Here is a 9,736-nt window from a genome sequence, read left to right on the forward strand (position 1 = left end):
TCCTGTAGATCCCTACATTGGAACAGGATGGTGGCATCAAGTCTATTGCTGCAGTGAGCAATAAAACAGAGCATGTAGAACATTATGTGCAGTACGGCTGGTCATCCAACAATTATGACAATAGGCTGAACGTTGTAATATACTTCTCTCAGTAAAGGATAAACAAGTGAACAAATTAATTAATTGACTGTCCTAAAGGACAGTAATAAAGCTAATAAACAAATTAACGAATGCACTGCCCCTTTTAAAAGGCAAAACCCGAATATCCAAGATGCTGTGAAAGCTTTAGAGTGTGATGGCATTTGAGAACACCATCTTATGATTGGGAGTCAGACTCCAGTTGCATCACAAGGTACCTCAAATAGTTTTAACCAACCTGTTTCAAACACATTGTAGACCTCTGGGGCAGGTGACACTTCAGCCCAGATCTTCTGACCCAGATGTAGGGATACTACCACTGCACAACAAGTACCTTTAGCACAAGATCCTTTGTGCAGAAGCCACTATCTAGTGCCTGCCTCCCCACACCTCCCAACAATCAAGAAGTACTTGACCTTAATTCATTCCACCTTTTTAGATGCTACTTTTCACCTCGTGCTTTTTATTGCTATCTATTCCTAGATCATTAAACCTATTGTTGGCAAAATGATTTTTAATTTAACTTCTGGCTCATAAGGATCTCATCAGTGAACTTTGTCTGTTTCGTACTCTGCAGCTAGTCAGTCGAAAAGACAAAGCTACGTTTGAGAAGCTGGACTATTTAGTAACTAAAGAAGACAACTACAAGAGAATGCGTGAATTCATCAGCAGCTTGAGGATGGTTCCCTGCATCCCTTACTTGGGTAAGTCATATATCTGGATTTTATTTTCTGATTACTAAAGGGAAATTAATCATGCTATGGGTTGATATTCATGCAAAATAGCTCCAGCTGCCAGTGAAAAGGCTGGACAATGTGGACCACGTGCCATGTTTTGAAATGTGCTGTTGCAAGTGCCAGGAAATGATGTAAGCTAGACTTGTGTCTGGTGTTGAGAGAGCCTTCTCTCCTCTTGTTCTTGGTCTCCTAACCACCCACCAGATATAATTGAAAGGTTCTTGTTGTAAATGAAGATTTCATTCCATAATGAAAGGGTGCTCGAAGAAAATGAAATGTTGAATTTCAGTTTGTTGTTGCAAAATATGATCATTTGTGATTTTGATTTGACATAGTCAATATAGTGATAGCGATTGGATATTGCATAACTCTTATGTAACTCCGTACACCTTTTATTGTTTATAAATCTACTGCTGGACTTGTGTAATGGACAGAGATGACTGGTTTCCATTCAGTTCAGTGCTTGAAGGGACATTTGAGGGCTTTGGGTTTCTGACTTACACTTTGTACTGTTACTTGTCATGAAGTTGGCTGCATGTGGAATCAGAGTTCTGCCTGAAATCTCTTTGCAAGTTAAGGTAGCTAATAACGTGTCCCCTAATCCTCACTTTATTCTCTAATTTTAATTAACATGTTTTTAACTTTGTGGACTTCCTTGATATGGGTGGTTTTTAGCAAATGACCCAGCTTCTCAAGTTTCAGCCAAAGCCTCATTTTTATGGAGCAATAAACCATGATCCTGAAGAAAGTTCCTGACTGAGGACCGCACGTGGCTCTTCACAGCAGCTGCCAGCCAGATCATTTTAAAAGCTCCCTTTTAACCTTTTGAACATATTGTAAGCTTCTTCTATTTCAGATCAAGAGAAGTCCCAGTCTATACACAGTTATGAATTGCCCATTACATGACCAGAGCTGATCATGCTGTGGATCTCCATGCACTTGTTGGGATCTACAACAGAATTCAGAAAGAAGTCATCCGATCAGCAGCGTCCTTGGTCCCACATCACTGCTTTGATCTTTTAAATGGAAAGTGAACTCTCATGGCTAAGTCAGTAAGCTCCTGAGTTTTATATTCAACAGGTTAGAGATTATGAAGGAGCAGCGCTCAGAAAGTTAGTGCTTCCAGTTAAACCTGTTGGACTATAACCCTGGTGTTGTGATTTTTACCTTTGTACACCCCAGTCCAACACCGGCTTCTCCAAATCAAGGCTAGAGATTGCGCCTACTGCCTTGCAATACACTGCAATGCAATCTGGCAATGCACTCAAATGTGTTCAGGTTTCATGTTGCTGCCTTCCTTAGTTTATTGCTTCACTATTTACCCAGGTCTGAGTGTCGTTCTCTAAATGTTGTACACAGCCAGTAGACACTCATACAACCAAACTAAAACAATATGATCAAAGATTAAACTATCTTTTCCTCTCAAGAATACAATTTATTTTTCTACTGAAGTAGACCTTAAGAAACAGAATTTGGCCATTTGGCCAATCAAGTCTGCTCAACTATTTGATCGTGGATGATACGTTGCTCAAACCTATCCTCCTGTCTTCTTCCAGTAGCCCTTGATCCCCCTACCAATCATTAACTTGTCTTAAATACAGTCAATGACTTGACTCCATAGCCCTGTGCGGCAGTGAGTTCCACAGATTAACCACGCTGTTGCTGAAGAAATTCCTCCTCATCTCAGTTCTAAAGGGTTGTCCCTTCACTTTGAGGCCGTGCCCTCGTTCTAGTCTCTCCTACTAATGGAAACATCTTCCTCATGTCCACTCTTCCCAGGCCACTCAATATTCTGTAACTTTCAATCAGATCCCCCACTGATCCTTCTAAATTCTATAGAGTGTAGACCTAAAGTCCTCAACCACTCCTCACATCCGTTCATCCTATGGATCATTCTTATAAACATCCTCTGGACCCCTTTCAAGGTCAGTGCATCCGTCCTTAGTTACAGATCCCATACTGCTCACAATATTCCAAATGCAGGCTGACTTGAGTCTTACACAGTCTCAGTAGTACATCCTTCCCCTTGTATTCTAGCCCTCTTGAAATGAATGCTAACATTGCTTTTGACTTCCTAACTTGCCATTTGAACTTGCCTGCTAACTTTAAGAGAATCCTGAACTAAGACTCCTAAGTCCTTTTGTGTTTCAGATTTCTGAAACCTTAGAAAATAGGCTGTGCTTCTATTCTTCTTGCCAAAGTGCATGGTCTCACACTTTCCCACTTCTTTGCCCACTCTCCTACCCTGTCCAAGTCGCTGCTTCCTCAACTACCTGGTCCCTCCACCTATCTTTGGGTCACCTGCAAACTTGGCAGCAATGCCCTCCGTTCCATCGCCCTGATTGTTAGTATATAACGAGAATAGTTATGGTCCCAACACTGACCCCTGTGGAACTCCATCAGACACCAGATGCCATCTTGAAAAAGACCCCTTTGACCCCACCCTCTGCCTTCTCCCAGCCAGACCCCTATCCATGCCAGGACCTTTGTTCCCAACACCGTAAGTTGTGTAAGTACGTTCCAGTGTAAGTACGTTCCAGTACTGGTGTAAGTACGTTCCAGTGCTGAACTCGCACAGTAACCAAGTGCAAAGGATAAACACAATGTATGAGACTGGGGTTCACTCTGGGATCTACCATCAGCTGGGATCACAACATGTTGAACTCTCATTTTAACATTTTCCAACTGGCTTGACAATCTATCTAAAACACTTATTTTCACTGTTATGATCCCAGTTGATGATAAAAGGTGAAGTTGCCATAGTCTTACCAGATTAAAGGCTGCTGTCGCCGTGCCTCAAATGAGGGGAGAGGGTGAGAGTGAGGGGAGAGTCCTGCATGGTAATCTCAGGCAGTGTGGGAATTGAACCATGCTGTTGGCATTGCTCTGGGCTATAAGCCAGCTGTCCAGCCAACTGACTCTGCCCAGCTAATTGTATTTCAATCAGATCCTGGAATGTTTCTGAAACTTTGTTCAGAGTGATAATATTCACAGTGCTATCAAAGAATACTCTGCCCACATAATTGTTGTCCAATAATTGTTGTGGTGATAATTGTCAGGACAGTAGAGGAGAAGGGAATAAATGCAGGCCCCAAGTGAGAATAGTCTGTCGCTGAACTCAACTCACTGTCATGAAGTATAATCAATGAATCATGTGAGTGGAAATTTGAGCTCTTACGTTATGGCTGCTACTAAATTCTTTGCTGTTCCATGTGCTTAAACCCTTCAGTGGCGGTTTTGACAGGAGGGTTTCCAAGCTGCATCTGATTAATTTTGTGTTGCACTTAGCCTCTGATTCTAGACAGACTGTGTCTAAGAACTTTTTGAACCACTTTTGAATTCGGAACTAAAGCAGACTTTGATTTTCCAATGCCGTCTGGCATCACAACAACGATGCTTGGCCATAGCCTGAGCAGTTACAAACGAGTACTTTAGATTAGTTCATTTCTCAACAGAAAACATAGAAACCCTCCAGACCAACCTGTTCAGTCTGATCTCCACAGTTGTAACCAAAAATATTTGCCTCATTTCACTTTGACCAGATGCAAGCCACTGTCCTGACAGCCCTGAAGAAGGGTTACATCCGAAACGTCGACTTCTCCACCTCCTGATGCTGCCTGGCTTGCTGTGTCCTCCCAGCCTCCTGCCTGTCTACCTTGGATTCCAGCATTTGCAGTTTTGTTTTTGTCTCCAACCTCCTCAGTATAGCAAGCCTACAACCTCTTGTTTCTTGTTTATCCTGTATTGATTCTTACAGATCTCTCTGATCATCAACATTTCTCAGCCATATTCATTTGATAACTTCAAACCCATCCCTTTGCACTCATCCCCTTGGCAATGGAAGGCTTTTGGCTCCTTGGAGTCTATTCTCATGTGTTTTTATTCTCGAGTGCCCGGAGTCTTTTAGTGATTCTTCTTTGTTCTTTTTCCAGCTTAGCTATAGTTTCTTCCTTTGGTGTGGGGTTACAGAATTGTGTGCAATATTCCAGCTGTAGCTAGCAGTCTATATTGGGGCAGCACTATTTCCTTTGATCTACACTCCATGCCTGTTTTTAGGCAACCTAACATCTCATTAGTTTTGTCGACAGCCACATTTTGGCCTGATGTCTTGAGGGATCTATCTACTGTGAGTTACAGATTAATAAATGTTCTGTCTCTGGAGTAGTTACATGCATTTTTCCTGTAAGCTAGACTTAACTTGAATGAAAGACAATCCTGGTCTTCTCTTCAGTGGCAAAACCCTTTGGGGTTGGGTTGACTTGTATCTGTGGCACAGGTCAGGAGGCGCTGAGGCAGAATTGTACAGCGACTAGACTTTATTTATTGTTTTTTTGAAATGTCTGCTACTGATATCTGGTGTCACTTGATCTTTCCTCCTTTAAATGCGCTGAGGTTAATTATAAGGAGCAGCACACCATAGGGAAGAAAGGATTTAAGTAGTTTCTATATAGGAGGTGTTGTTTTTATTCCTTTCAAAGCATTAGCGTGCTACTTGTTCGACCTGATTTTTAGAAAACAGAATCATCGCTTATGCAACAAGGAAGTGTATCTATCGTCATGGAGATTGTAATCATTCCTTTTCTTGGTCAAATCCAATAATTGTTGTGGTGATAGTTCCCTATTGCCTAGATCATTGGGTGCTTCATGGGCAAGTCTTCAAAGCTGGTCATCTGTTAGCCAACCATGAAATCAATAAGTGGTTATCAGATAGACCAGAGTGGCTGCATTTCCAGAGTCCTCTTTCTGTGCAAAGTGCTTTCAGACATTTTGGATGTTGTGTACTTTTTTTTTGCTTTCAAATTAAATTGATGCTAAATGTTGCATTTGTGATGAGGCTCTGTGATGCTTCTCAATTTATTCATGAAGTACATTTGTGGCAAATATGAGCCTGATTTTAACAGTGTAATTGGGGGTTTCTGAGTTTATTAGTATTGGGACCCATGCCTCTCTTGCAAAAACCTTTTTTGATTTATCGGCAGCTACTAACAGATTTTAATATTAGAGTTTTGTGGAATCTGATAGGGTGGGAAAAATATTTTAAAGTACTATGTGCACGAATAAATCCAGATTTATTTTGTTTTCATTTCACCTGGATGGTATTTTGAAGTTTTTTTTATCTTAACAAGTACAATTATGTGCATTTAGAAACAACCTTTACTGTTCCTTTTATCATTGAAGTCTTGAAGGTCTTGTGTTTGCTTCCATTGTTCAGAGAGAGCCTGTGTTAGTAATCAATGGGTATGTCAATTAAAACCGCACAGTATTTTAATTAGGGGCCTTTCATTAATTAGTAATAGCTCAACTATCTCCTGCAATCTGCTTTGAAGTCTCTCATTGAATCAGTAGAATTGCCTTCGATCAATATACAATATCTGATTGAATGTAGCTCTACTTTTCTGAACTCTGATTTGCACACCTTCAAAACTGCATTGCAGCAATTTCAAATAGAATATGACAGTAGGTTAATGTAGCTCGTCGCTTGACAAGTTGCTTATTTTTCTCCTAAATCAGTTCAGACCTCTGCACCACTTTCTATAAATAATTGGGAATTGCATATATTGTCAATTGGTGTTTGCAATTTGAGTCTGACTTGAAATTTGAATGTTGCACTCCTTCTAATGTTGCATACACAGTTACTGTCTACTATGAACACTGAAGCAAACTTTCCCTTGGTCCAACAGTAATTTCTGACCTGCAATGTGTGAACTAACTCCATGCAACAAAAAACAATCAGCCACTAAATAATAGCAGCTTTGTAAATGATGCCTTGGTATATACAGTGGTAGTTAACGTTGTACCAACTATCTTTGAGTCACTCCTGCTGGTTGGATGTATGCTAGCAACACTTCCATTAGTTGCTAATAATTGTGTTGTATTCACGGGTATATGTGAAGACTACTTCATATTGAATTGCCTGGTTAATAAAAAAGGTGCCATTTGAGAATAGTCTCAAATAGTCTCAGACCTTGCACACATGATCACTTCCCTAAGTTGCACTGTTACACAAGGAATTACTTTTAACTAAGTTGTGTGGATTTCTGAGGAGCAAGTGTGCGCCATTCCTCTCCCCCTTGACCCTACTGTGCCATTCTAGATCATGGCTGATCATCTACCTCGATGTTATATTGCCTTTGCTACTCCCATTTGACCTATCCTGGAGCTCCCTCCCTAATGGCATTGTCTACCTACAGCACATTGACTGCAGTGCTTCAGAAAGGCAGCTCACTTGCACCTTCTCAGGTGACTAGGGATAGGCCCAACCAACACCACCCAAATCCTATTGATGAATAAAAGAAAAAACATTCCTTTAAGATTTTTAGATTAGATTACTTACAGTGTGGAAACAGGCCCTTCGGCCCAACAAGTCCACACCGACCCGCTGAAGCGCAACCCCCCCATACCCCTACATTTACCCCTTATCTAACACTGCGGGCAATTTAGCATGGCCAATTCACCTGACCTGCACATCTTTGGACTGTGGGAGGAAACCGGAGCACCCGGAGGAAACCCACGCAGACACGGGGAGAATGTGCAAACTCCACACACAGAGTCGCCTGTCTATTCCTTAAGAATTTAGTAAGTTTCTCTGGAACTGCCTCTCATGCGTCTGAAATCCTGAGAATACAGGCCCTCTTTTCTTAATCTCATCCTTTAGAATAGTCCCACTATTCTTGGGATCAGTCCAGTGAACCTGCGCTGCAATCTCTCTATACACTTTAAGTTTGTTCTTAAACCTTGTGTGTGGGACTTTACCAAAATCCTTCTGAAAATCCAAACATACCACACCCACTGATTCCCTCTTACTGAATAAATCCAATATTATCAAATGTGATTTCCCCTTCATAAATCCATGTTGATTCTGTCCAGTCAGACAGGTTGGTGAAGAAGGCATTTGGCACGCTTGCCTTCGTTGGCCAGTGCTTTGAACATAGGAGGAGGAAATCATGCTGTGGCTGTACAGGACATTGGAGAGGCCACTCTTAGAATGCTGCATATAATTTTGCACACCCTTCCATGGGAAAGATGTTGTTAAATCTTTTCTGCACCCTTTCAAGTTTACCAGGATGTTGCCAGGACTGGAGAGTTTGAGTTATAGGGAGAGACTGAATAGGCTGGGGCTTTTTAACCCTGGAGTATTGGTGGCTGAGGGGTAACCTTACAGAGGTTTATAAAATCATGAGGGGCATGGTCAGGGTGAATAGCCAAGGTCTTTTTTCCAAGGGTGGGGGAGTCCAAAACTTGAGGGAATAGGTTTAAGGTGAGAGGGGAAAGATTTAAAAGGAAACTTTGGGGTAACTTTCTCATGCAGACAATGGTGCATGTATGGAATGAACTCCCAGAGGAAGTGGTCGAAATGGGTACAATTACAACATTTTAAATGGCATCTGGATCAATAGGAAGGGTTCAGAGAGATATGGGCCAATTGCTGGCAAATGGGACTAGGTCAGATTGGGACATCTGGTCAAGGATGTGTTGGACCAAAAGGTCTGTTCCGTGCTGTATGGCTTTATGACTCTATAAATGAATGTGTAACCATATGTCCTTTTGACCATCAAGGACAAAGGGACGCTAATATCTGCTGACAACCACTCTGATTTTATACAGGTGTGACTACAAATGGTATCTTATTTCAGCAGCTCTACTCCCCTCAAGGTGAGTGATAGTTTTTGAGTGGCAAACTTCCAAAGGTATCAGATGTTCGGTGATTTTTTATTTTAAAAAGTTAGTTTTATGAGCAAAGCAAAAAGGGCCCACTCCTGTGAGATTAGACATAGCATCCAACACAATCACAGCTTCATTAGGGGTAGTCCAAGATGAAGGATGGAAAAAATTTCTGGCTGTAAGAGCCGCTCCTTTTGTTTTGAGGTACTTGAGGTGTTGGAAGTGATTTCCTCGAATTCCAGGAGCAGCAATTACTGTTTTATGTGCAGTTGCATTATTTTGGAACTTTGGGGGAAAAAAAAGTCAAAACAACAGCAGTTTAAAAGGGAGAAGAGCAGATAAAGGAAGCACATGGTGAGGACAGTGTAGGAGAGAGAGAGAGGGAGAGAAAACTGCACAGTTACCGCCTTTGCTGTTTGAATTTGTGTATCGCTGGACATCGGAGTGCATCTAGGAAAATTAACAAACAGTGAATTTCACAACTAATCTTGGAGGAACTGTTGGGCGAAGTTCACAGCACAGAATCAGATAAGTTAATTGTTGTTTTAAGTCTGTCCAAGAGAAAGGCTGCAGTAGTGAGTATAGTGGATTCTTTCTTGATTATATGTTTTTGGAGATAAGTCTCTTGATTAAACTTAAAATATAAGTCATAACTATTAATTTAACCTGGGGGCAGCGTTTGTAGAGGAATAAGACGGTGTTATTTTCTACATCTGTAGATTGTGAAGGAGCAAAAATGGCCTTTGCAGTGATATGTACTTCTTGGCAGATCTAGAAGTTTAAAGAGAGTTTAAGGGTTACTGCGGATTATATCTGCCATAAATGCTGTTGGATGCGAATCTTATCAGATCGAGTGGATCAGTTGGAGAGACAGATAGAAGCGATGAGGAATTTGCAATAGCAACAGTATATGATGGATGGCAGTTAGAGGAAGGGGGGAATGTCTCAGATACAGTCACATAGATGGGTCAACTCCAGGAAAGGTAAGAGGGGTAGGCAGCTAGTGCAGGAGTGTTTTGTGGATATACCCATTTCAAACAGGTGTGCTGTTTTGGAAAATGTAGGGGGTGATGAATTCTCAGGGGAACGTAGCACGAACAGCCAAGTTTCTGGTATTGAGACTGGCTCTAATGCAACGAGGGGTACGTCAGCTTCCAAGAGATCAATTGTGTTAGGGGATTCTGTAGTCAGAGGTACAG

General features: G+C 41.4%; 1 protein-coding gene across 4 annotated transcripts in view; it reads left to right on the forward strand.

Moving 5' to 3' along the window:
- Positions 1–9,736, forward strand: part of LOC122564867 (ras-specific guanine nucleotide-releasing factor RalGPS1-like) — a 706,864-nt gene that overhangs the window by 265,290 nt on the left and 431,838 nt on the right. For all 4 annotated transcript variants that reach the window (XM_043720237.1, XM_043720241.1, XM_043720239.1 and 1 more), the window contains one exon: positions 716–842. In XM_043720237.1, the coding sequence (XP_043576172.1) occupies positions 716–842 (127 nt within the window). The remainder of the gene's footprint in view (positions 1–715; positions 843–9,736) is intronic.

Source organism: Chiloscyllium plagiosum, chromosome 30 (assembly GCF_004010195.1).
Source record: "Chiloscyllium plagiosum isolate BGI_BamShark_2017 chromosome 30, ASM401019v2, whole genome shotgun sequence".
In the NCBI taxonomy this organism is placed as follows: Eukaryota; Metazoa; Chordata; class Chondrichthyes; order Orectolobiformes; family Hemiscylliidae; genus Chiloscyllium; species Chiloscyllium plagiosum.